Here is a 27,401-nt window from a genome sequence, read left to right as displayed (position 1 = left end):
CAAACAATTTATGAAAAGTATATTTATGAACGTGGCAAACATTTACGAAGACACTAGTCTACAGTGTCACTTCCCCGTAAATATTCTTGTGACTAACGTTAAATATCAAACATCACAAAATTTAAAAAGCTTAAAATTAGGCTTGTGAATGACTATATGCTCTAAAGCCGTCCGAAAGTAATTGTATATTGTTTTATGTTAAGTAAAATAGTATTACAGTTTATTTTAACTATCTCCGTAAACAGATTTATAACCTCAAAAAAATCAAAAATATTCAAGGAAAGGAATTGTGCCAAGTGGAAAATTTGTAAACCGATCTTGACCATTTAAATTAATAAATTTCAGTAAGTATAGAATAAATATATACTCTTTTATAATCTAAATATAAAAACCACTGAGACTTTATTCCAATGCTACGTACTTTGACGATTAATCTTATAAAATGCCGGCGGCTTATAACTGCTGATTCATTTATAGGCAAATGCAGTCGCAAGTCAATTGCCACAACTACAGCACAATTTAGAGCGTCTCCTCCAACTTCGACAAAAATAGTTAAGGGTCAGTACAAATCGTTATTTTATTTCGTCAATAATCCTAACATCAGTAGAGTACTACCAACAAACCAAACCTACCAAAGCAGTCATTTGGAGAATAAACATAGATCTCTTATAATATTGTCCATATTCTGCTTTTTACAACCTTTAATTGTTATTAAGAAAAACTTAAAAAATGAAATACCTAATTAAAAGTTTTAAAAGCATGTTATGTTGAGATACAAGTCAAACAAAGCCAACTATGTACATAACATAACATGTTTCTTTTATAAAATGTTTTGATAGTGGAGAATTTTTCATATGTCATGTATCTATCATCCAATTCCCAATAATTATTTTTCAAAATAGTTTTTACTTTTTTGTCATAGCATTTTAACATATTGTCCAGCAAGATCCATTTTATTTATTAATCTATATACACAACATAATAAACTGGTATCACAAATGCATATCTTTCATAATTTTAATTCTATTTTTCATGTTTATGAATATTTTTCGTCACCACAGGAATCATAACGTTCATGATTTTGAAAATAATAATTTATTATATACTTTGTATGTTACTATTTTTTTGCCTATAAGATAGTGCAGTATACATTTGGTAATCAGTTTATACTCAGCTGTGTATAATAAACACCAGTTTATTTAGACTCTTGAGATATTCATACATACCTAGCTCATAATCACATCATTGATATGCATTTATGAAAAATAACCGTTATAAAATTCAGTATTTTATATTTTATTTTATCTGAACTTATACCTATTTACAGTAAATACTTATACAAGACTTCTTGTAATACCCAAATTATAAATTCTCACATGTAATACAAAATAAATTATTGTTTTAGGAATGGCTGCAATAGATAAGTCAAATTTTCTACTTCCAAACAACCAGAGATTTGTGGAGCTTGATAGTTCACAGGCCTTCAACAATTTGACAAATCAAGAAAAATTATATGCTCATTATTTAAGTCAGGTGAGATTAAAAAAAAAAACCTGTTGAGTAAGGCATCTTCTTTAACAAATTATAATTCATTCTTTCATTAAATATAATTCTTTTTTCTCTTTTAAATGATTTGTTATTTATAATATAAATTTTTCAGGCTGCATGGAATGGTGGACTTATTGTTCTAATTCAGACAAGTCCAGAATCTCCACGGATTTTTTCCCTGCTACATAGGATTTTTGTAGCTCAACCCTTGGAAGATCTAAAGGCTGCATCTTTGAAAGCAGGTGTCACTGAAGATGATTTTCAGGTACTTTTTATTATTATTATACTACATTTCATGTCATCCTTAGTATATTTGAACTAATTTTATCATAATTTCCTTATCACAATGCTTGGTGAATTACATGTATTCGGAAATAATCATACCATTGTACCTTTATTTACTCAAATCTTTATTCCATCTACATATAAGCAATTAGATTACCTCTCATCTTGATAAAGATCCATATTATCTTTCTCGCTCTGCAAACTTTTACTACTATAATATCCGTTTTATGTCTTCATTGATGCCTAGTAAAATAGCATAAAATATCATAATGAATCCAGCATGCGTGTGTACGACGTTTTGCCATTAAGTTTTCGACCAATGTCTGTTGAAAATAATTTATCTTTCATTAAATTTCCATTCATAAACTAAACCACATCCTCTGCCCTTATTATGTATGAGGTCATGAAATTGTCGTTGTCTTTATTATATCTGTGGTTTTAGGCTTTCCTCGTATACGCCGGTGGATTGTTTGCCAATAGTGGCAACTACAAAGGATTCGGAGATACTAAGTTCATTCCAAACTTGTCTGAGAATGCTTTCGACACTATCGTGAGAGCGTCGAAAGCATACGAGAATGACACTACACATATCACTAAGCTGTGGCAAAACACCAAGAATGCTATTTTTAGTATAGAACTGAGACTGACTAGCTTAGGATTGGCTGATAAAGTGAGTATATGTACTTGTTTCAGTTTAATTAAGAAGATAACAGTTGTAGTTTCATTGTCCAAATAATTTAAATTTATTCTTTAAATTCTTTTTTAGACGTTAAACTATAGTAATTTAACCTTATAGGCAAGAATGGCATTCCCAAGGAGAGATATCGTCAGGCAGCAGGGTTTATTTTATGCTGACCCTGGTTTTGCACAGACAGAGAAGGAATGAAAAAATATTGATCCACACCTATATTTTTTATTTTTTCAGGGAGTTACAACATATTTTTCAAGCAACTGTACTGAGGCTGACTCAAACCTGGTGAATGATTGGATGAAGACCAAGAGAATAGAGGCTTACATTTGTCGAACATTCAAAACAACGGCTGGAGATGGATGTGAGTGTATATTTATGTGACTCTTAACAATTTTATGCATGTTTCTGCAAAATAAACAATGATTCGATGATTTCCTATTTATGTTTTAAGGTAAACGTGACTATATGCTACATTTTGAGAAATATTGTTCAATTATCAGATTCGAATATGTATATGCATAAATAAGTATCCAGGCAAAACTTGTTCTTAAATAAGTGGTTACTTTATTAAAAAAAAAGTTGAACTTTAAGTCAACGGACTTTTCTACCAGTTGTGTTCAACTTTTGATTCCAGTACCTTTATACACAATCCATTTGGCGAGCGTGGAGACGTCACCCAAGCCGCCATTGACCATGGACAAGGAGCAATACAAAAATGCCTACTTCCAAGTGACGCGCGGTGACTACTCGCCACTACTGCGGATCGTCAACGAAAACCTTCGCAAGGCGCAGCAGTACGCGGCCAATGACAACGAGAAGAATATGCTCAAACATTATATTAACAGCTTCAGGGAAGGTAGCTTGGATGAGCACAAGGAGGGCAGCAGATATTGGATTAAAGATAAGGGGCCAATCATCGAAACGTAAGGGAATTTATAATAGTAATATATTGTCTGAAGCTTTGTCTCTTGGAACTGGAACACGAGGAACATGATAAAAATCTCTCTCTTTCTCATTTTCACGTATTCCCAGTTTCACTAGGGGTTCAAATTTGAGGGCCTGTTTGACGTCAGGGAATTTGGGAATGCTATTTTGCTTTTGTTACCTCGTACGACATGCACGACTACATGTCACAGTCTAAAGAATTGTAAAAGTGAATGTACGTATAATTACACATTTCTCCCAGTTTCACGACCTCGCTGGCGCAGTGGTAAAGTGCTTGCCTGTGAACCGAGAGGTCCCGGGTTCGATCCCCGGTCGGGTCATAGTGGAAAATAATCTTTTTCTGGTTGGCCCAAGTCTTGGATGTTTATCTATATATGTTTTCGTTATAAAATATAGTATCGTTGAGTTAGTATCCCATAACACAAGTCTCGAACTTACTTTGGAGCTAGCTCAACCTTAGGCTTAAAGTGCTTATCTGCACCATGTCGTAATATTTGCAGATACCAAGGGTTTATAGAGACGTACCGCGACCCGAGTGGGCAGCGGGGGGAGTTCGAGGGGTTCGTGTCTATGGTCAACAAGGAGATGTCCAAGAAGTTCGGTACTCTGGTCGACGGCGCCGAGGGGTACGTTTGTTTGAATTAACTTCATCGCACACAACAAAACAAAAGAAATACGTAAATTAAAGGGATTTAAGTACTTTACCGCATCTACAATTTATGTTTTTACTCGAGCAAATCCGGGATGGGCCGGAAGTTATGTCAATAAGTATGTAATGGTAGTTGTAAGTAATAAATAAACATATATAATACACATTGTGCAGATTCATCAAGCTGTTGCCGTGGGGTGAAGACTTGGAGAAGGACGCGTTCCTGCGTCCGGACTTCACGAGCCTGGACGTGCTGGCCTTCTCCGGCAGCGGCATCCCCGCCGGCATCAACATTCCTAATTGTATGTTCTTTTTGTTTATTTATTTGTTAGTACCCACGGCTTTCTCTAGCCTATGTCACTCTCAACTATCTCCGACACCACAAATCACATACTATTGTTTAGTGAATACAGTCTGTCAAGAAAGAGAAGAAAATGGATTTTTAACTAAAATTTTTACCATTGCAATACCAAATAGAATGATCAATATTGGTAGAAGAACCAACGGGAGATAGCACTCTCATTTATTTTAGATAGTTTTAAGTATATTTACAATCGAAAAAAGTTAGATCGATCAATGCGTTCAACTGAACTTTTATTCTATTGTAATTTTCTATTCATATATATATATATATATATATATATATATATATATATATATATATATATATATATATATATTCGCGATATATATATATTTTCGCGCCTGTTTTAATTAATTACACTCCAAGAGGATTTAATCACTACGTTCTAATTACACTATCTCATATGCTTGGAAAATTATGACCGCCCTTCAAAAGTTAAACAAATTGAAGTTCGCGAAAATGTTGTGTAAATATTCCCCTAGCGTCGAATTTGCGGGCATTAGCCCCCAATGTATCATGACTTACTATTAAAACTGTACAGACGACGAGATCCGTCAAAACGAGGGCTTCAAGAACGTGTCCCTGGGGAACGTGATCCCGGCCGCGTACAAGGAGTCCGTCATCCCGTTCCTGTCAGACTCCGACAAGCAGCTGCTGGAGAAATACAGAGTCGCTGCTTTTGAGGTTAGGACCTTGGTTATTTTTTTTTATATTACCAAGCAGGTATGCGGAAAACCTGCCAACTATTTGACTATTCAAGTTAACTAATATACGCTACTACCCCTATATAATTATATTCGTAAAAGTCACAAGTACTATCGATCACTACCATTGATGGTACTACCATCTGCCATGAATGTCATAGGAGGCGATTAAGGGACACATTGCTTTGCCAGCTTGCAGGTTGTAATACCTTTCCCAAAGAGGAGGCAGGTTGAGGTCTATAACTTATTATGTTTTACTCGAGCGAAGTCGTGATATTAATTCTAAAAAATCTCGATGTTATAGGTTCAAGTTGGTCTTCACGAGTTGCTGGGCCACGGCAGCGGCAAGTTACTGAGGCAGAACGCGGACGGCAGCTTCAACTTCGACAGGGAGAAGGTCAGGAATCCGCTCACTGGTAAGATATAGCTTATTTTTATTAGTTGTTGCACACTGAACGGTCTGTGTGATGTCACAGATAATGCTGTGTGGGTGTTGCATTCACAAATATAGAGAGGACGACACGCTAGGAAGTTATTAGTTGTTACTTTAAGGGTGTCAAACTTTACTTCTAAGGATAAGTTCACTTAATCCTATCTAATATTATAAATGCGAAAGTAAGTTTATTTGTTTGTTACTTCATCTTTTTTTTACTGAATCAATCTTCTTGAATTTTTGCATACATGTATTTCGACCTTTCATCCCGGAAAAATAACTGTTTCCGTGGGACATTTCCGCGGGCGAAGCCGCGGGCAATAGCTAGTACTAAATATGTCCATAATCCGTCTTATCCCACTTTATGTGGGGTCAGTACAGCACGTCGCTCCTCCACTTCTTTCTTTCAGAAAGGAATTTCATTTCAGAAATGCGGGAATCACGTATAAATTTCTAACATCACCTACACGAACATCTACTTTCAGTATACATATAAAAATTTTCCCTATTATTCTTGGCTTCGGCCTGCGTATTAGGCGTTTACCGCTTTTTTTTTCAGAAACGGGGTATGCCCTTTTCAAAAAAACAGAAGTTTATGACGTGAAGTTTATGACTGAAGTTTATGACGTGATAATAAAAATTATAAATTTATTTCAGGCCATTGATCCATTGATGATTTCTCACGTTAGTTTTAATGAAAGTTATACCTTCTCTACAAGTGAGTATGGATCCGTTTCCAGGCAAGCCCATAGAGCAGTGGTACTCGGAGGGGGAGACGTACGACAGCAAGTTCACGACGCTGGGCTCCGCCTTCGAGGAGTGCCGCGCCGAGGCCGTGGGGCTCTACCTCTCGCTGCGCCCCGACATACTGCAGTGGGTACATTCTATACTTCCTTGCCTTCATTACTACTTCCTATGCGAAAGTTTGTATGTGTGTATGGATCGATTGCTATGATATTTGGTATACGAGTAACTCTACCCGTGTACCAAATATTATATCCCACTATATTATAAATGCGAAAGTTTGTGAGGATATATGGTATGTGTGTATGTTTGTTACTAAAGTCTACTAGACTGATTGGACTGATGGTATAATATAACCTGGAATAACACATAGGGTTACACCTTTTGCTCCTCGTAGAACTACCCGGCTAGTAGAATATAATTTATTACCAAATACACACATCCTTTTTTATAAAACCATTACTTCCCACCGTTGGGTAAAATCTCTTTCCGATGCCAAATCTAATCAGCCTGCTTGAAAAATGAACGTTACTATTTTGAAGATTCGCCTGTGGACACCAATGCTCTTGAAATGTTATTGCCTATTAGCTGTTATTATCGCTCGTCTCGTACGTCATTCACATCCTATTCTAACGCTTGCCACATATATATCCCCCCTCAATATTATATATTTGATGTCAGGATCTTCGGTCACTCGGGTGAGGAAGCCGAGGACGTGGTGTACGTGAACTGGCTCAGCTTGCTGTGGAACGGAGCCGCCAAAGCCACGGAGATGTATCAGCCCTCCACGCAGACCTGGCTGCAGGTTATTGCATTCATTCATTTTTATCTTCTTCTGCTCACTGTGGAGCATAGCCTCTATTCGGCACAGAATTTTAACTTTGATATAACCATAAAATTAGGCTTGGAGTGAGATGGAGGGGTTGTAAATACCCCACCTGTTTTGTTATACATGACATGGCCCATTAGGTTATTATAATTGTATATAGTATTGTTTTTGTAATAAGACCTAATATCGCATGGTTAATATTCCAGGCGCACGCTCGTGCGCGGTTCGTGTTGATGCGGCTGTTGGAGCTGGAGGGCGATGGGTTGCTGACCGTCACCGAGCCGGAGCCCAACAAGAACCTGCTGCTGACGCTACAGAGGGACCGCCTGGCCACCGACGGGAAGAGGATCATCGGTAAGTTGATGGAGCGGCGGTTAATATGCCTGGGAATTAAGGTCCTAGGTTCGAATCTTACTTGTAGTTTGTATTCCAATCCAATTAAATTCCCATAAAGTTTAAATCTCTATTTTTGTGGTATGATAGCATGCTCTCCATTTTCTGCATACCTATAGTCGGTAAAATGATGTAGGATGTTTATACATTGTGGAGTTTTCTTTCAATACCACAATTTAAACACATGTTTTTGGAAATCATCATAGTCTTTTTCTTTGATGTAATCGAGTATTGTTTTCCTCTAGGCGACTTCCTAGTGAAGCTACAGACGATCAAAGCGACCGGCGACGTCGGTGCGGGCGAGCAGCTGTTCAACAAGTACAGCCGGCTGGACGGCGCCTGGTCGCGCTGGCGCAACATCGTCATGATGCACAAGCAACCCCGGAACATCTTCGTGCAGCCCAACACTACACACGACGGTACGACAAACCTAATTCATCAATTCTTTTTTATCTATTAACTTTTTCTAATTTTCATCGCACTATCCCACTAACACGAAATATAAATACATGTGAACGTTGTGTGAGGATCCTTGTTACTCATCTATGTTAAATCTACTGGGCGATTTCGAGGTACTCAATACAGTACGATTCACTAGAGGTGACCAATGGGTAGAAGGTATTTTTTAGGTCTCTTTAGAGATGCAGGGCGAGGCGGGATGACGAAATTAGTGCAAAATATTATTTTGTCTCAAATATATTTTTCTTGAACGCTCAAGAAAAATGCGCAGACGACCGCCATTTGTGATCATCTTTTGTGAATCGATCTATACAGAGTAGTATTGCCGGCAGGTGACTCGGCGAGGTTGCACCGGTACGCGGCCACCGCAGAAGGCATGGTGCGGTCGCTGGTGGAGCGCTTCCCGCGCACGGACGTGGACGACGCGCTGGAGCAGCTGGCGGAGGCGGATAGGCGCTACTTCGCCGACCTGCACACGCTCACCGAATGATTGGCTTGCTTTTTAATAAATTATGTACTCGCATGTGACATTTTTTATTTACTATCGCCTCAGTTTGCATTTATTTACCAGTTAAGTCCTGTCCGCATTGAGATATTCCACCGCGCGATTTTTTTTCTCGAGATTCGGTGACACATTGAAACTTACTGAGTATTCGCACAAGCGGTAATAACAGTGCGGTCACACCTAATAAAGTTTGTCGAATGCCTTTTGGATGTTTATATAGAATCAAGTTGGCCGTACAAATCAAATCAGTGTCTGTACCTACAGATATTTGTTCTTACGATTCGCATAATTAGAACTTGGGTTTAAATGAGGTGTACTTCCGAAAACTAAACAAAAATATTTTTCAACTATATATTTTATTCACATTCAATACAAAACGTGTGTGATAGTAGTTTTAATATTTATCACAACAATCACAGTATCTGCGTCACGTCATATTTGAAAAATATTAAAAATCACCACACACTAATAAATAATTTCAATTCTAGAAAAATAAATGTTCGTGGCGATGAAGTGAAATGTTAAAACTGATTTATATAAACGAAATATGTTATTGCTCGTCATTTACAACAAAATGTCACTCAGCGTTGAGATGGCAACAAATATACTTTATAATGCAACAAATCCGTATACGATACTACGCTGTTTCACTGTACATACTTAAATCCTATAAAACTGAAATCTCAAAACGTTCGAAACATACATGTATTATGTGAGTGATAACTAACACGTCCTTTCTATAAATAAATGTTACTCCTAACAAAATCGTCTAAGCACCATTCTATTCGATTGCTGTTACTAAGTGGCGGTATTTCAGTTCAAAAATTCTTTATTCAATACTATTGCTATCTATTTCTTCTAACGTAATTTAATGAAAGAGAATACAATAAAATTGAATAAAGAATTTTATAAGTAGAATACCGCACTGCATTCAATCTATGATTATGATAAACAATACTGTACTATCATAAAAAGGTGTTTAACTTAAATACTTGACAATCAGTGTATGACAGAAATACAAAAACATAAAATCAGTCCAAGAAGTCTTTATCCAGTATTTTAATGTAAACACCTTTTTGTGGTAAATTCATTAAACTTAAAATTGACTTAGGGTCACATAAAAATGTAAATTGTTATAACTATGAGAAAATTAAAATTATTCATACTGAGTAAAAACATATTTGTGCAAACACACACATAAAAATCGTGTCATTTCATTTGTTTCAATAAAATAGACAAATATCAAATCCAGTCACTTAAGTTTATAAAGGCACATACAATAAACGCTCAACAAAAGTTGATAGCAAATTATAAATTTTCTTTAGTCAATTTGCTCACTAAATCTGTAGTTCTATCCAAAGAGAAGCGTTCCTACACCGTGCTGCATACTGTACTAACAAATATGCTATTTCACAAAGAGAACCGCGAAATTGACTTCAGCTTTCTTTTGTTAACAAAGCTACGGTGCAAACACATTGCGAAATGTAACAATCAAAAGTTAAAAATCGTAACTAGTAATTTAATAAATTAACAGTGAGTCACTATATTCTATATTGAGAGAAAACAGCACATCATTCCGAATTAAACTATATTATAAAACAAATTTTCGACAGAGATTCCTTGTAGTAACTAATTTGCCACTAAAGACAGTCTTGTAAATATTCTGTCATTGATCAATTTTATATTAAATTTACATAAGACTACATTTTGGCAAGAATTTGTCGTTGAAGCCTGTGTCAAAACGATATAATGGCAATTATAATGTTATGTTATATGTTTATGATAAAACGTGTGAGCGTTTCTAGATTCTGTCAACTATAATGATTAAAATGTAACGGTATTGGCGCCTCTGCTGAATTTCACAATAAAAAGTTGCCAACAAATGCTTGAATAGATCACAAAGGTTCCGGAGCCGCGGCCGACCTCAGTAGTTCCTCTCAGTCAATTTTTTCAGAGCATTCTGCACCGTCGCTTTCGCCTTTAGGTGAGATAGTGGATCTGAAACACAACACAACGCTGTATCACAATTCTCGACATTATTACGTCGTAGGTTACATTTTTTGATGTTCTATGAGTTTATCTATTACAAAATACATAATACTTCGTGTAACATGTGTGTGTGATATGAAGAAAAGACCACACATTAATGAATCAGAGTGACACAATGTGTATATATATATATATATATTATAATACATTAAGTTTGAAAACAGTAGTATTCTATCTACATAACTTCTATCATTCTATAAATGACCTTTTGATTAACTCTATAATGTTCGTCGTAATTGTAAAAGCATTAGTGCTGTAAATGTAATTCAAAGCGTGAAGCGTGCACAGAATAAAATCATATTATGTTCACTTGGGAAAGTTATTTGATAAAAACAATAATTAATTAGGTGACAAGTAGAGGAAAAATACACACCTTGACGGGGCGTCCTTTTCGAAGTCCGGTTTCCTAGTTACGCTGATGGATATCTTTTTTCTCTGTCTTATTTTGTCTAATATATTTTCAGGACTAGGTTCTTTCTCGCTTTCTTTGAGTATGATAGCAGAATTTCTAGTTCGTTTCGGTCTGTAGGTGGCGTAGTTGCCCGGAGAGTACATAGAGATAGTCCGGTTGTACTTGTGCGGGTCCCGCAGAGCGAGCGGCGGCTCCTCGGCGTCGCAGCTGTCCAGCAGCGACTTGGTGCGCGAGTAGCGCTGCGCGTGCGGCTCCGGCTCCAGGAAGCCGCGGCCGCTGGGGTACTTCCTCAGCGAGCTGCGGTCGAGCGATCGGTACGTATCTATTTTATCGTTCAGACCGTAATTATCGAATCTCAAATGACTTCTAGTGTTGACAGGAAGGTCCGTCAAGAGAGATCGGTAACGTTCGGTGGACGGCGACAGATCGGACGCGATGGAGTACCCCGGGGACAAGTCGTATGACGTCACGGGAGAGGTGGGAGAGCTGTCGAACTTTGCCTCCGCGGGCGGGGAGTGAATGCGCGCCAGAGGGTCGTACTCGGCGGCGCCCGGACCGACTATATTACTCTTTCGTCGTTGCTTCTTTTCGTTAAATCTAGAATAAAAGCTTTTTCTGCGTATTCTATCTACTATATCTTCTTTTTCCGGTGAAAGAGACTCGTGATTCCGCAACGGATGATGGACGAAATTTTCTGAAGGCGAGGTAGGATTCGTATCGTGCGCTTTGTAATCTACGCTGAGATCAGATTTATTTTCTGAATTAGAAATAGTTGACCTACTTCTGGACCGACTGCGACTTATAGTATCGGAATTATTAACAACCGTATTGCCGTCTAGAACTATGCCGTTCTTTTCAGATTTTTTCTTTTCAGTCTCCTTTTCATCTAGCGAATTATTAATATATTGCGGTTCTATCACAGGATTAGTAGGAACTATTTTCTTAACTCTTGGCAATCTGGAGAAATCTAACTTTAATGTGTTCTTTAAATTCTTCGGTTCGTTTTCTTTCTTGTTGCTAGTCATTTCGTCGTCTGCCGCCGCCGCCATCACAACACTGTCACTGGTCGTCTTTCCATACTTTTTACGTCCCAAACCATTTAAAAGTAGGGAAGTGGGCCTTCTGGGCTTATCAATGAGAGATTCTGTGTTATCTTCTTCGGTCGCATTTTCTTTCTTCTTGCTATTATCGGTACTAGATTCGAGGTTCTCGCTATTCGATTTTTCGACTACAGGCTTCGAGGTTTTTTCTTTGGGTTCGAATTTTTTGAATAGGCCCAAAACTTTAGATACCGTGGTTTTTCCTACATTAGTGTTTTGGTTCTCGAGAGTGGCCACGTCTGTGAGAGTGAGAGCCCGCGCGAGCCCCGGCGCCGCGGGGGGCTCCGCGCCCAATGGCACGGAGTTCTCGCGTGCGGACCTGCTCTGTTTCCCGCCATCTTTCTTCACCTCGCACGCAACTATATTATTATCAGATACTTTTTCTGGAGAAGCAGATTTGTTGGATGCGAATTTCTCTAATTTGTGCCCTATCGATTGCAACACGGACTTCTTCTTTGTGACGGTGGGTTTTGTTCCATCGTCGGAACTCTTTTCTTTTACTTTTTTTGTAACCTTTTTCTTCACCGTCGTAGGTTTTGTCTCACCCGTATCTTGATTACAAGCTACATCAGTCTTTGATTTTGAAGAAACTTTCTTTATTATTTTCTTCTTTATCGTTCCTTTCTTTTCAGCTGGCGCCTCGGAGGAGCCTTCGAACTCGGAGGATTTCATTTTATCGTCACCTTTTGTACACGTGTTATTAGTTATTTTGATATTTGATACTTCGGTACTATTTTTCTCTCCTACATCAACAGTCGCCGTTCCATTTTCCAACTTATGTTCTTTTTGTTCCGTTGTAGTTTCACTATTTATTACTTTATATTTTTTCAAATCTAAACTGTCGCCAATTGATAACACTTTTGGGCTTTCAGCTTCATTTTTATTCAATGATTCACTTTTCAACAAATTACTCTTTGTAACATTTTGAAGTTTTTTCTTCGGTAAAGTAATACTAAAACTTACTTCAATATCATTCTTTACTTCTGGACTCGGTGTATTGATCTTTGCAGATGGTGGAGGTTTTTCTGAGTTTTGATCTTTCTTAATATTTCTGCTAACATACATTTTTTCCGGAGAAGGACTACTGGCAGGATAGCTTTTGGGTCTTATTAATTTTGATTCTCGTTGTAAATTATTTTCCTTGCTTTCAATTTCTTTGCTAGCTGATCTTTCCGATCGTAAACTTTGGACAGGCTCTTCAATAGAATCTAAATTTTTGACAGGATAACTTTTCGGTCTCGTCAACCGAGAATCAGGAGCGAGGCAACTCTCATTGAATTGTGATTTTTGCTTTAATTCACTGAAATCTTTATACGGCTTTGTATCCCTCGTGAGTGAAGAATCTATCGCACTCTCTTTGATGTTGTCTAAACTAGGGAAAAAGGGAGTATTCGAGCGGCTTCTTTCCTTAGTTGTTAAAATGGAGATCGGCGAGAGGCATTTTCGAGAATACACGCCATCGTCCTTGAAACTAAATGGAGCGTCCCCGTCTATCATGTTCTTTATGATCGGGGAAGATTCAAGGGATTTGTTTTTCTTCTCCCGGATTTCCTTTAATATTTTTTGAGTTTCAAGCTCCTTTTCTTTCTTATGTTTGATGTAGACGTTTTCATCTGGCGGTGAGTCGAAGAAGTCCGGGCGCAGGAAGCGAGAAATGCGCTTGCGATGCACCGGACCAGAGGCCTCACTGAGCCTGCGGCCGTATGCTGCCGCGTAGCTAGGCTCCGACAGCAAACTGCCGCTCTCAGGCGCGCTCGGCTCCTCCAGCGACAGGTACTTGCTTAGCAGCGGCCGCTCCGGCGTGCTGCGGATGCTGCTGCCCGGCGGCCGCTCAGGCGACGTCTGGGGGGCCGAGGTCGGCCGACGCAACCGCGGCAGCGTACAGTATGACGTCGGCGATTCGTATGTGACGGGTTCGGATTTAGGTTCAGGTGACTTCGGGGCGGGGGTATCGACTGCGGGTGAGGGCTCAGCGCGGTCCGTTTGCGGGGCGGCGGGCACGGGCTCAGTGAGCGAAAGCGTGCGGCGCAGCTGGCGCGCGGCGGCGGGTGGCAGGCTGGGTGGCAGGTGAGCCAGCAGCTGGCGTTGCAGCCGCCGCGCCAGCGCTGGCGTGAGCCCCGACAGCGCCTTCATCTCCGCTTCACTCAGCTGTATGGAGCTCAGGTCCAGTGCGGCCCCCTCCGCCCCGCTCTCTGCGTTCGATTCGACGTTTTGTTGAGCTCGCGATTGGTGCTTTCCGGATTTCTTACTATTACCTGAAATTTAATCGAAAAACACACGTTTCGATCATGCAGAATGCTCGCTGGGATGGCGTATTTACAGTGTCGGTTTTACTAAAATGTGTTTACTATCTGTTCCGTGGGACTGTGACATAATATTGAGCCCATGAGCTCCTCTTTTGACAACTTGAACGATACAAAACTTTGATATAATCACATTGACATTTATTCGCGATTAATTCACACATTGATACGTCAGGTTAGAGTTAATAAAATGCCAGCAAGTACAAACTGCTTAGATCAAACGGAAAGCTTTAGGTATGCAAAAACAAATCAAATATATGCATTAAAATGTTGCTTTCGAATCTTACAATAATTTACCAGATGCGAACTAGATGAGTGGAGCGATGAATCTGACAATATAATAAAGGCGTCTAGTTGGAAACAGCCGCGGCGCACGGTGCGGAACACAAAACACATAAGAAGAAATAAATATAGTTTAGTACCTATTGTTGTGTGGCGTTTGTGGCAGATTTTTGGTTGGCGCTGGTGCCGCTGTGAAGTGAAGATTTGGTCGGAGCATGCAGTGTAACGCGCAACCCAACTGCAACCACACCAACACAACTGACTACGGGCCGCCGCGAGCGAGGCTAGCCGCGCCCGCCGCCGCCCACATCGAGTGCTACCACATCCACTATCTACACATTGATGCTATCTCCTCTTTACAAACTAATTTACTTTCTATGTCTGCTCGTTTCCTCGCTGAAAATAGCTCAAAAATTGATTTTACGTTTACATAACAAAACAATGCGACAGGCGATGCGAAACTGAAAATTTGTTTTGTTCACTTCATGCATCGATACTACGGAATGAATCGATCTCGTGGCGACTGATAGCAACGCAACATTTTCCTGCTAGTGTTAGCGGGTAGGAGAAAATCAACACCTGCACAAATAATGCATTTTGAATACACAAATAACACTACAATGCAAAAGGAAATGGTTAACAAAAATTAATGTCAAATGTTAAGAAAAATCTAAAAGTTACACTCAAATATACGATAGACTATTATCAAAATCGTATTTCATTTGCAAACAGTCTGTCGTATTGTGTTAATTTTACATGAGACATCTCGTTCGAAGGAAAACGTTACTAATACTCGAATTCTGTACTTCTTTTGTGTTTGATGCACTATATCATGTAATAGTAAGTTCTGTTGTCTTATAAAAAATTAATAGATTTGTTTTTGTATGTAATGTTAATTGAATTCATTTAGTGTAAGCAACACAACATGGCTTGGCTGTGAAAATGGAGAATGTAAGGTTGTTCACTAAAAGTAGCGCCCCGGTTGTAATGAAATGAAACACGTTATTTGTTATTAACAAAATATAATTTTATTCGAAAGCGCCACTTCTATGAGCGTAATCTACTTTACATTTCACTAAAGGGCGCTAAGTGTTGTTTACCTGTTACTACTGTTTTTAATTTTTTTTTTAAATAATATCCATAAAATTAAAAGTTTTTTAAAACGTCATGGCTTATGAGGTAAATCAATACTGCGTTTAGGTTTAAGTTCCCAAAAATAGAGAATTGTTATAATACCCCTTTAAACTTCCTCGTTTCCTTCCCTAAACACAGTCGCCCTCTGGCGGCACTTTGCTTTACCATGCAGACTTGTACATGTGGTGCTAACTATCTACTGGCGGTGCATCAGCGGAAATAACAAAAATATATAGTAGCTGCCAAAGTGTACGGCCGTTAAGAGATTTTAATTACTAAAATATTGAAAACTAAATATTTATTTCGGATTTTAGTATGAAGAACATATCGGAACGGTCATAAAATTTGGCAATACTAACGAACTAAGGCCTATTGCCCACGGGCATGTTTTGACCGTACGACACGATACAGATACGGCGTACGATAGAAAACGTGTCCGTAAACAGAAGACCTAAAGCGTGATAATGTTTTATGTATATTTATATGATTTATACATGACCAAAAACAAATAACAAAAACAAATTTATGTTATTTATATTTCCGTTCTGAGAGTTTGTACCCACTTAAATAATTTTCTACATTTGATATTCATTAACTTTTCGTCAGCATATTTCAGGATCATTATATGGAATTTTTATATTAACGGTCCTAAACATCTCATTGCCATAAATAAAGTTTAAATTCTCCTTTCTGGCGTAATCAATGTATTTATTACACCTTATTGTCCTATTTTGAAATTTTTTCAAATAAGTTTGTTTTCTAACTGCAATAACTGGCCAATTGTTCTTTATTTTTAAATTTTCGATCTCGGACCGCTAGTGCGTAGCGTAAAGCTCAGTTCAGTGTGACGTGTCAATGCTGGCAAGGCTGAAGGCGGTGAGAACGTTTTCCGTAGAGCGAGTGTAATAGACAGGGTGTAGGGTGCACACAGACTAGCGCTGAGCAGACTCACCTCGCGGCAGCGGCTGGCGCGAGCTGAACATCGAGTCGAAGTCGCGGTCGCGGCCCCAGCCTTCGCGTCTGGAATACCAACAATTTACAAATTATATACAAATTGATTTATAGTTTCTCTATTATATCAGCTAACTTACTACTCCGGAAAACTTTATGACTTCTTTCACGTGTTCAATAACAAAATGTAAGTTTAACTGTCTTTGTCACATTTTGCTTACGACCGCTTCGTTTTTTTTTTATATTTTCACGCAAATCCTACAGACATATACGAATTTCATAAAAGGTATTACCTATATTCTCACATAGTGAGGTTTTATGCAATCTCTTTCCATTACTGTAATTTTTTATGACACTCACGTGGATACAATTTGGAACAACAATTACCATGCTCGATGTATTTTATACACCAAAACTATTTGTACCCATGATTGTATTTGTATTCAATGATTCAATTTAAATAAATACATTATTTCTTTCATGTTTCTTTTTTATATATATCACGGGATTTCAATGTTACAAAACCATGTTAGAATATATTTATATAACAAATAGAACACAATGCTAGTGTATCGGTAACCATTGAACTTTGTAAAAGGACAAATCATTTCCACAAGTGAAAATATGAAACACTGCACTTAAACAAACGGGATATAGGTAAGTTTTTTATTCACATTTTTACTTACGTCTCGGAAACACTTCGTTTACTTTCCACATATTTATGTGTGCTGCATGTAAACAAACACAAACACAACGTTACAGACAGTGCTAGCACTAAATAAAAATTTATACTGTGACTTTGTGTTCTAGTGAAAATACATAATCATACATTTTGATTTGGATCTATTTATTTCAGTGTCGAAATAAAAACTGTTATAATGTTAAGGTCCCTCTCAAACTGCCACTAAAAATCAGTTTATCTTTTATGCACTTTGAATACTTTTATTATCAGAACTCACAGTACCACTAGATAATTGATTCAAATTATTGAGTGTTTCTAAATCTGTCTCGTGACTAATGAATAAGATAAAAAATTTTATACTCACAACAGATGTCTCCTCGGTAAATGAGGGCTGCATGCATAAAATTAACATATTAGTAGGTAATTAATTTAATAACATCTTATTATATAATAAATTAAGCATGATAACCAATCATACCATTTTAAAATATTATTGCTATTTAATATTACTATGGGCGGCACTTATAGTTGTCAGTATTCAAATGATTATAAATGATATATTAATATAATTATATAATGATATATTTTACAATATATTATTATGATATCATTTTCTTAGTAAGGTTATGATGTATTTAATCCAATTGGCCGACATTTATTAAATGAATGGACTCGAAATTAAGTTTCAGAAAATGAGAGAATTTCAGAATAATGAGGATAACTAGTGAAATGCTCTGTTCTCAGAAATGTCTTCCCTTGAAATTTTCCTGACATTTTCTGAAGAAATTCTCATGGAAATTTCTTCTGAAAACTCGCAAATTTCTAATAATGTTTCCGCTACTGTGAATTTAACCCTGGATAACGGCATATCGCTAAAATAATTAGTTCAGTTTGATGATAGAATTGATTTTATCTAGAGAAAGAAGCATAGACTATAATTTATTGATATGATTTTATTATTTAGATTATATTCATATCAATATAAATTATATAAAGATTAAGACCGGCTACACACGCTCCTATTTAAGGTGCAAAAGAAAGAGATGCAAACAAAACAAAAGAGAATCATGATGGCTTTCCTTTTCTGTTAAATACGTGCATCCCTTTCTTTAGAATCCTGCGGCAGGTGAGTGAGTAGCCGGCATCAAAGCCACACAAAGCAGTGTGGTGCGATGCGTACCTGTGGAAGAACGGTGACTGCAGGTTGTTGAACAGCGAGTGCGGGTGCTGCGGGAACCCGGGGCCCTCCTCGCCGTTCAGCCGCGTGGTCAGCGCGCGCACCTGACACGGTCATCACATTACTACCTGACCTGACACGGTAGTTGGCTATTTTCCAACTAGTCAAATCAGACACATTTTTCTAAAGTCGAAAACAAATATATGAAGCTTGTATGAAAGATTCACGATTTTTGTAGTCAAAATTCATTCCAATGCAGTAGCTTGTAATTGCAGTAGTGACTAATCATTTTAAACATTTTTGTATTCTCTTATCATGTATGTAAATGAAGGGAGATAGAGATAGCCAACCCTGTGCAGCAGCGTAGAGAAGAGATTCTCAGCAGTGAGCAGGTGGAAGCCCTCATCTTCTTCGTCTTCTTCGCCGGAGCTCACGGACTCAGCGCGTGCGGCTCGTGTGGACCTTCAAACGGAAACACCATATCATGAACGTCATTGAATTCACAAAACATTGAAAATACAAAAAGAACTGTTCCAGACGCAAATATAAAAATAAAATAGATTAAAAAAAAAGAAAAATCAATACATTTTGTTTGAATACATTGGATAGAAAAATTACTGCTTTATTCGACTTTAACGTTACCGGTGTAAACTATATATATGCTGAAAAACATTGCATATGTATATGGTTTGTATTGACAAACTCGGCTAAATTAATGCGCTGCGCTTCACGTAATGTCCAACATTTGCAGGCTTGTATCATTAAGCACTATTAGGAACAATTTAATTATGAAATTACCTCAATCTGTGCATATGAGTATCATCTTCCTCCTCGGATTCACCTCCGCTGACCAGGCTGCTGTGAAACGAATAAAAATGTAAAAAAAATGTACCGGCAAGGTTATAGTTATATAGCATAACCTGTTCAAATATTTTTCAAATTTTAGCTAAGACATAAATAAAGATGTGAGGTGGCGCTAGAGTGCAGATGCAGTAATGACCTGATCCGGCGGGGCTTGTGCGGACGCTGCGCGCGCGCGACGTCGGGCTCCAGCGAGCGCTGGCGCGGCGTGACGTAGCCCTTGCCCTCCACCGCGATGGGGATGATGAACTCCCGCGCGGACTTCTTGATGGGCTCGCCCGGGCTGCTGCACGCCTCCGACGCGGTCGACTCCGATGACGCCAGGCGTCTGCAACATTTTGTATCGACAACCTCTCTCTGTAGCCTAATTGTCATCTATCGGAATTCTTCTCTTTTTATTTCGCTCCCAGATCAGTACAGAACATTTATTGCATTGAATACTGTTATATCCTTCCTTATGGCTGAGGACCAGATCATTACGTGAAATGAAACGCACAAAACGACTTTCAATAGCAATTTTAACAATCGACAAATATAGTGCAGGTTGGCCCTCGATCTTTTCTTTCACCGTAAATAAATAGTAGTCTAATATAGACTGCACACTATCGCCGGACTCGGACAGATGCCGACAAGAATGCGTAGTTTGCTCGAGTGCTTTTATTTACCGCAATGAAAAATCAGCAATGTATACAGATTCCACCAAAGATTGGCGAATTATTCGTGAATACTGTGGAGCCGCGATGAAAAACTACTACTATACATGTCTACATGAGTCAGATTGATGTACAAACTCATACTAACCAAAATATATCTGAGCATAAATCTAAATATAGAATCTTAGTATATACCTGACAGGTGTGTGTTCGTGTCGAGGTGCAGGGGCGGGGGCGGGCGCGGTTTTGGGCGCGGGGGGCGGCGGCTGCGGGGGCGGGGACTCCGACACGTGGATCGGGATGATGCGCTCCACAGACACGCCTCTGCACAAACAGTTATATTTGCATGATAAATAATTAAATAAATAAATTACAATATATAATATGGAACATCGCATAAATGTTATTACGCTAAAAATTTAAACGCCCTTGAAGTTGCAGGGGCTGCGGTAACCACTTACCATCCGCGCTGAAGGATGCGACGTTGCCATTACGACTGGAATGGGGTATCCAAGAAAGAAACATGAAGTTACCTCGGACGGTGGTCTTCAATGCGGTGTTGCGCCTCCGTGCGGAACACCCGCGGCGCCGAGGGTTGCGACGGCGCCGCTCCGACCGGGGCGGGGCCTGCGGAGGCGGGGGGCGTCTGCGGCGGCGATAGTAACGATGTTACGCCCGCCGACGACGATCTACCGTATGGCACTGGAGGCTTGCCTGTGACAAGCAATATATTTATTTACCAATAAAAAATATGGGTAACACGTTATTATCGACAGAAAAGTAGACTATATAGTTTTGGTCAAGACGTAAAACTTTTTCAAGAGGAATGCGACTCGGCCCGTCCTTGCCGGTTTATCCAAGGCCAAGGGAATATATTAGAAAGAGAAAGGGAATCTTTTAATTAAATAGTCGATTTCATTGACCTATTAAGTGACCAATAATAGGATCGATATTTGACTATAACATGGAAAGCTATTTTAGTAGTTTGTAGTTTCCAAATTTATGATTAGTTTCACTGTACAAAACATAAATTTATTCATTATTTCTGTCTTTTTATAAACAATACTTACCAGCCCGAATGTATGTAGATATGATATCTCTGGCACGTTTGCGTCCCTCTTCCCCTGCCTTCTCTTCGGCCAACTTCGCCATTGAGTTTTGGAGGCTTCTGTAAATAAATCAGAAAATGATAGAAATTGATTTCCAAAAAATTGTGTAATAAAAACATATTACATTAATTGTGTAATAAAAATAATTCAATGTATTTTCAACTAAATGTGAAAGTGAGTCTGTACACATCACGCAATGCTATTTTTACTACAAAAAAAAAAACAGAAAAAAATCAATAAAACTTCCTACGTATTTATAAGAAATAATAAACTAGCTAATGTGGGCTACAAAACAGTCAAGCAAAGTAGTGGAGAAAAGTCACGTGATGATGACACGTGAGTAGGAGACTTTTCGATCCAATGGTTTTTTATTGAGTTTCGACTGCCTTTCAGTTAGACTGTAACCTGTCAGTAAGTAGTAGGTAATGCCATAGTGACCTGCGGGCGTCCTGCAGCAGCGCGGAGGCGTCCATGGCCGCGGAGCCGTGCGAGGGCTCGCTCTCCGTCTTCTTCACGCCGCCCGTCGCCGCACCCGCCTCGCCCCTCGCACTGGTCTGCGAACAAACGTATTGTATGTCTGTAAACACTCTGTCATGTCCTTTTATCAATTATTCAAAGAATTAGGCAAAATAATGGATGGAGTGCGTTAGGCTGAATATGGCTATAAAGTGAGCAAATCGGTAGATCGGTTAACATCAGACAGGGAGAAGTGGAGGAGACTGTCATACATTACTGACTCCACATGGAGCGGGATAATATGGTAGGCAGAATGACATAACACGTTATGATTTTATACGAAAATATATCAATAAGTAACAAAAATAACGTAAAATTCATGTAAATTTTAACCACAGGGATGCATTTTTCATCGCTCTATTACGCTTTACATTATCGATCAGTACAGAGACCTAAAATATAAATCCAATCCAATATAAATCGCCGTAATTCTTTTTATTATATAGTAGCCAAACATTTCACGCTTTGCAAACATTTCACCAATAAGAGCATAGCTCATAATCAAGATAACAAACATACCGGCGAGGGTTCGATGCCAATCTGCTGCAGCCGCACGGAGCCAGTCTCCTTGCTGGGCAGCTCACGATCTTCACTTTGTGCTTTCGGTTTGGCAATCTTTGACAATACTAGAAATAAGGAGGAAATGTAAAATAAATTCATTTGCAACTATATCTGCTACAGGCTAGGAATATCGATATATATCTTATGTACCCTAAGTGTTATTCCAGGTTATATTCTACACGTGTACCAAATTTCATCAAAATCCATCCAGTAGGTGAGTAACATACATCCTCACACACATACATCGAAACTTTCGCATTTATAAGTAGGAATTATTGTTAGGTACCTACCTGGTTTAGTAACTGTGCGCTTCGGCTCCGGAGGTGTGGTGAGAGACGCTCGTCGCTCGAACTGATCTTTGAAGTTGTTAACATTGCCACCTGCAAATGAAAACAAACTTTAATTTATGATTTATCATTATCATTCATAACTTCATGTGGATTATTATTTCAACTATGTATAGGAAGTGTTTCAATCTACTAGGTACCAAGTTTTTTTTCACAAATCACACACATATTGAGTTAGCTCCAAAGTTCGAAACTTGTGTTATGGGATACTAACTCAACAATACTATATTCTATAACATATACATATTATAGATAAGAATCCAAGACCCATTCCCATCCATTTCCCATGTTGACCTGACCGGGGATCGAACCCGGGACCTCCAGTGTAGCAGTCCGGCATGATGACCATTAGGCCACGGAGGTCGTCAACTATTTTAAACTTATTATTGTAAACTAACGTCGGAGTCTTGCTCGGGTAAAACCATAATAAATTATACACCTAAACCTTGCTCTTGAATCACTTTATCTATTAAAAAACCCATTACGTAGTTTTAGAGATATAAACATACATAGGGACATAGACAGACAGTGGGAAGCGAATTTGCTTAATACTATATATTGATTATTTAACCAATAGTTGGGTCACTAACATCAATATTTCTCCTTACCTGGTATGGACAGTTTCTTCGGTTTCGTGACAGAGGGCGCGACAGGCGCGGGGGCAGGCGTGGGAGAGGGGACGGGCGCGGGGGCAGCGGCGGGCGGGGAGGGGGGCTGGCTCAGAGACAGGGACGTCAACTTGTCTGCTGTTGTCGATACTGAGTTCGCCTTTGGTTCCTCTGGCTGTGAAGTAAAATAAGTATTATGAAGGTATTTATGAAGTGAAACGAATTATTTATGAAGGGAAGCTTTTGAATAGGAGGACTGCAATGGAAGAAATTTATTATCCATAAAAATTAAGAAGCAATGCAGGTTAAGGAAATTGAGAACGGCAATGAACTCGGAAGTCTACAATTTAAACATCAAATAAGAAATAAAAATTATTGTTATCTATACATAGACGTTTTAAATTCAAAATTAGATCAGTACAATTATTAACAAATCTTAATAAATTCTTATACAACAGTGACAACAATAAAATCTAAAATCTGAATCGTGGCAGAGGCGCATGTGAACTTTGTTCTATGTATCAATAAGACACTAGGATATTTGTTTGTACACAAGATTTGTTAAGAGTTCACTCACCTTAGGCTCCTGTTTCTCTGGCGAGGCTTTCTCCTCGACTTTGGCTGGCACCTTCTTCTTAATAGTGACTCTTGTTTTGGCCGGCTTCTTAACTTCATTTTCTTCTTTCGCCGCGGGCGCAGGCTCGGCCTCTGATTCCTTCACAAGGTCTCTTGTGAGGTCCTTGACAAGTTCCGCCGCCGCTGGCTGGATGGTTATCGTCGCCGATGACTTTAGACATGGCTGTAGAAATAGTTCAATTGTATTATTTATAGCTAGCATATTGGTAAAAACAAAATATTGTACAGTTTAAAATGTCGTCTCGGTAATGTTCCATGGAGCAGCACTGCATAATACTACGCCGACTCAAATTGAAAATAATATGGGACATATGACACTCTGATTTCATTCCCAATGCATTCACTAAAATAATTTGAAATTAACAAATAACAAAACAATAAAATCTCAATTCTACGCTAAACTAAACTTGGCCTTCGAGTTCCACAACAACTGAAATTGTATATTAATTATAAAGCATACACGTTGACAATAGAATAAGAATCGGTGTTATTTATAAGTCGCGGGTATTATGAAAACATCGGTAGTAAACAGAAAAGATTTGGCACGCCACCAAACCGGGCGACACATTATGGCTTACGTCGAGAAATTAACAACATTCCCGGTGGATATTGTGTTGCTCGTATGCCAAAAAAGTGTAAAGAAGAAAAAATAGGAAAGCGAATCCTAGGCTCCGACGTTTTATGGCTAACGTATCATTTAATTTAATTCATTTAACGAAATACTTTTTATAAATCTACAAATTATAAGATGTTTAAGCTTAATTTGTAATTGGCTATTTGACTGGGTATAATAAAATGCATAATATTTAAATAACCAAATACAATATTTAAATATCACTTTACTACTTTTTAACTCCAATATTTTATATGGAGCTAGTATGTAATGTGACGGACATTACATACAAGCTCCATAAAACACATACATAAAATTTTATTTTTGAATTTAGAAAAACATATTAGAATAGCCAATTCCAATTGTATTATAGTTTTTAAAGAGTATATTTTAATAAATCATATAAATATTGTTTACTTTTTTAGTACCTATCTAAAGAAAATATTAATAAAAAAAAAACGAAATGCAGAAAGCAAACGAAAATATCTCACCGCTTCTGAAGACGCTGCTTTGTCCTCGGCCGCCGGCTCGGCTGCGTTTTCTTCTGGCACCGCGGGCTGGGGCGCAATGCTGGCACAGCTGGAAACATTCGCGATTTTAACGAAAATAATAACTTTCAACGTATTTTGTTTCTTTCATTCTCCTGAATCACACAATTTATTTGGCGAAAAAAAAATTGTTTTAATGAAAAACAAACTGCCACGCACACAGGATGATCAGTGTTAATTTTAATTCCAGTGTTTTTGTTTTGTAATTTGTGTGTTTTAGTTGCTTTGAATAAATTTATTATTATATTCTTAAACCTTAAACATGACGTACCCATTAAAACAAGGTACGGGTCCTTCTCCAGGCGAATTCAACACGCACTTGCTTGTTTATAGGTACGTAAAATTGTAACTAATATTATAAATACAAAAGTTTGTTTGTTTCCTTTTCTACTCAATCAATCCTCTTGAAATATTGCATACATGTAGTTTGAAGTAAGGAGAAAGACAACCTTTCATCACTGAAAAATTGCCCTTGGGAAATTTCACGGGCGAAGCCGCGGGCAATAGCTAATATTCAAGTATGTGTATACCTAGCAACTCTTTCTTTCTTCCTCTGCAGTCCGCTGGCAGACATAGCAATTTCTAGTTTCCGTTTGTTGTCTCCCGCCGACACGATCGTGCGCGTCGGCGATGGCTTGATGGCGTCTTCTCCGCCCTCTATAAAATCAAATATATGAGCTTATAGCTAAATCAGCAGTTTTAGATTAAAATAATGTAGGTAGAGGAAAAAAATTACCTACTGCACAGAAAAAAAAGTGAAAATTTTCCCAAAACAACTCTCTTTGCCGAAACTTATAAAAATAAAATAGTATGTGTGAAATATTTTATTATTTTATGGAAATCTGTCACATTGATCTGAATCTCCATTGCACCAATAAGCTCACTTATTCAGTTCAGCAGGCCTCAGAGTTTCACGACTCAAAATCATTTTAATACTCAAAGAATTTATTCAGAAATTAGGCTTTTTCACGTCATATTCTAAATTAAATGATATTTACCAAAGCTACAAACTGCTAGCATTTGGGAACGACCACTGCTGAGATGAAATACGGAAAGAAACTAATACGAACAGACTCTCTATCAATCCCGTAAGAGATAACTAAAGACGTGATGACGTGATACTGTCACAAATCTACATTTTTTTCCGGTTTCTTCCTCAGCCGTTAAGCGTCGGGGCCCAGCATCCGCTGTGATACTGTATCTGTGATGCGGCTCAACACTATTTTCGTTGTGGTAACAAAGCTGGCATACAAACTACGCAATATAATGAATTCGCATCAGCATCTGAATGCGCCGGTATCGTGGGGCCCGTACAACACAGGGCGTGTTATAGTTTACCTGCAACAAGTTCTAGAATCCTCTTCTCAGCGGAGTTGCTGGGCTCTACGGCCATCGATGTGGAACTTGTCAGGTCCGTGCCGCTTTCTTCGGGGCCCAGCTCGCTCTGAATATATAAGATAATTATGTGAGTAATTACGAAAATACGAAACAATGATAATTCGATAATTTGAATGTATTGAAATGAAAATATTTGGCAAATAAATACAACATACAAATAGATGACACTACAAAAAGAAAATCGCACATTTTTGGACTCGTCGAAATGTTCCATACTAAATGTCAAATAAAAGTGACGTAACTATGTAACATGTTAGCAAAAACTTTTAACTATCGAGGTGCATTGTTAGTCTATCAATGATCATAATGATCGTAAATACATCTCTCATCTATTTTATCTAGATTACCTATAATGTTTTTTACAATTTTCAGGCTTGTCATCTGCTCTATGAAATAACAAATTTATTTTTATTTAATAGGTTTGTAACACACTACGCGTGATATTCACAGCACATACCTCTGGCAGCAGCACAGAGTTGCAGTTGGAGCGCGCGGCCGGCGCCAGCGACAGCAGCAGGTCTAGCCGCACCGGCGTCTCCGCCGCCAGCGCCTCCGACATCTCCAGGCAAGATATCTGACACCCAGTATTCACCCATCTACGGATAATTCGATTTACGGTAATGTACTTTTAAATCCGACACTAGTGTCAGCAATATTAGCACACTCGACAAGAATTGGGATTACGGATTTCTCTCACTGTTGTGTTTGTTTGTAAGACCAGTAACATACATATTTATTATTTAAGAACATTCATAAAATATTTATTATTTAAGAATTTATGTATAAATATATAATATAGAATAGATATATTATAAATCAAACGATTTTTTGCATCAACATTCACAGTCAGTGGTCGTAAAAATAACAAAAATTGGCACAGCACTTTAAATTAGTAACTACAACTGCAAAATG

The 27,401-nt window shown here is 38.3% G+C and overlaps 2 protein-coding genes across 7 annotated transcripts in view; one reads left to right on the top strand and one right to left on the bottom strand.

Annotated features, from left to right (window-relative positions):
- Positions 1-55: 55 nt before the first annotated feature.
- On the top strand, positions 56-8,567 carry DppIII (Dipeptidyl aminopeptidase III). Of its 3 annotated transcripts, XM_053747165.2 has the most exons (16): positions 97-344; positions 478-558; positions 1,406-1,533; positions 1,661-1,813; positions 2,276-2,503; positions 2,759-2,885; positions 3,159-3,447; positions 3,970-4,095; positions 4,293-4,420; positions 5,024-5,166; positions 5,491-5,602; positions 6,360-6,492; positions 7,045-7,168; positions 7,399-7,546; positions 7,831-8,004; positions 8,377-8,567. In XM_053747165.2, the coding sequence occupies exons 3-16, from the start codon at positions 1,408-1,410 to the stop codon at positions 8,532-8,534; spliced, it is 2,169 nt and encodes a 722-aa protein (XP_053603140.1). In that variant the 5' UTR covers positions 97-344; positions 478-558; positions 1,406-1,407; the 3' UTR covers positions 8,535-8,567. The 3 variants fall into 3 exon arrangements, with proteins under 3 accessions (XP_053603142.1, XP_053603140.1, XP_053603139.1); XM_053747167.2 differs by lacking the exon at positions 478-558 and having other exon boundaries at positions 56-344; XM_053747164.1 differs by lacking the exon at positions 97-344 and having other exon boundaries at positions 396-558.
- A 319-nt stretch (positions 8,568-8,886) lies between these two features.
- The window catches only part of Nuak (Nuak family kinase), a 33,332-nt gene continuing 14,817 nt past the window's right edge, over positions 8,887-27,401 (bottom strand). Inside the window, exons 9-29 of one of the 4 annotated variants that reach the window (XM_053747160.1) lie at positions 26,947-27,085; positions 26,430-26,535; positions 25,622-25,748; positions 25,035-25,122; positions 23,872-24,093; positions 23,295-23,469; positions 22,630-22,719; positions 22,298-22,404; positions 21,701-21,816; positions 21,224-21,321; positions 20,687-20,867; positions 20,349-20,477; positions 19,640-19,828; positions 19,438-19,497; positions 18,990-19,101; positions 18,643-18,743; positions 17,827-17,853; positions 17,467-17,508; positions 16,782-16,849; positions 10,972-14,365; positions 8,887-10,547 (exon numbers count right to left, since the gene is read on the bottom strand). In XM_053747160.1, coding sequence (XP_053603135.1) covers positions 10,487-10,547; positions 10,972-14,365; positions 16,782-16,849; positions 17,467-17,508; positions 17,827-17,853; positions 18,643-18,743; positions 18,990-19,101; positions 19,438-19,497; positions 19,640-19,828; positions 20,349-20,477; positions 20,687-20,867; positions 21,224-21,321; positions 21,701-21,816; positions 22,298-22,404; positions 22,630-22,719; positions 23,295-23,469; positions 23,872-24,093; positions 25,035-25,122; positions 25,622-25,748; positions 26,430-26,535; positions 26,947-27,085 — 5,632 coding nt within the window. In that variant the 3' untranslated portion in view covers positions 8,887-10,486. The remainder of the gene's footprint in view (positions 10,548-10,971; positions 14,366-16,781; positions 16,850-17,466; positions 17,509-17,826; positions 17,854-18,642; positions 18,744-18,989; positions 19,102-19,437; positions 19,498-19,639; positions 19,829-20,348; positions 20,478-20,686; positions 20,868-21,223; positions 21,322-21,700; positions 21,817-22,297; positions 22,405-22,629; positions 22,720-23,294; positions 23,470-23,871; positions 24,094-25,034; positions 25,123-25,621; positions 25,749-26,429; positions 26,536-26,946; positions 27,086-27,401) is intronic. The other 3 variants (XM_053747161.1, XM_053747162.1, XM_053747163.1) reach the window with 3 other exon arrangements.

This window comes from Plodia interpunctella, chromosome 6 (genome assembly GCF_027563975.2).
Source record: "Plodia interpunctella isolate USDA-ARS_2022_Savannah chromosome 6, ilPloInte3.2, whole genome shotgun sequence".
Classification (NCBI taxonomy): domain Eukaryota; kingdom Metazoa; phylum Arthropoda; class Insecta; order Lepidoptera; family Pyralidae; genus Plodia; species Plodia interpunctella.
This window is presented reverse-complemented; position numbering and strand designations above follow the sequence as displayed.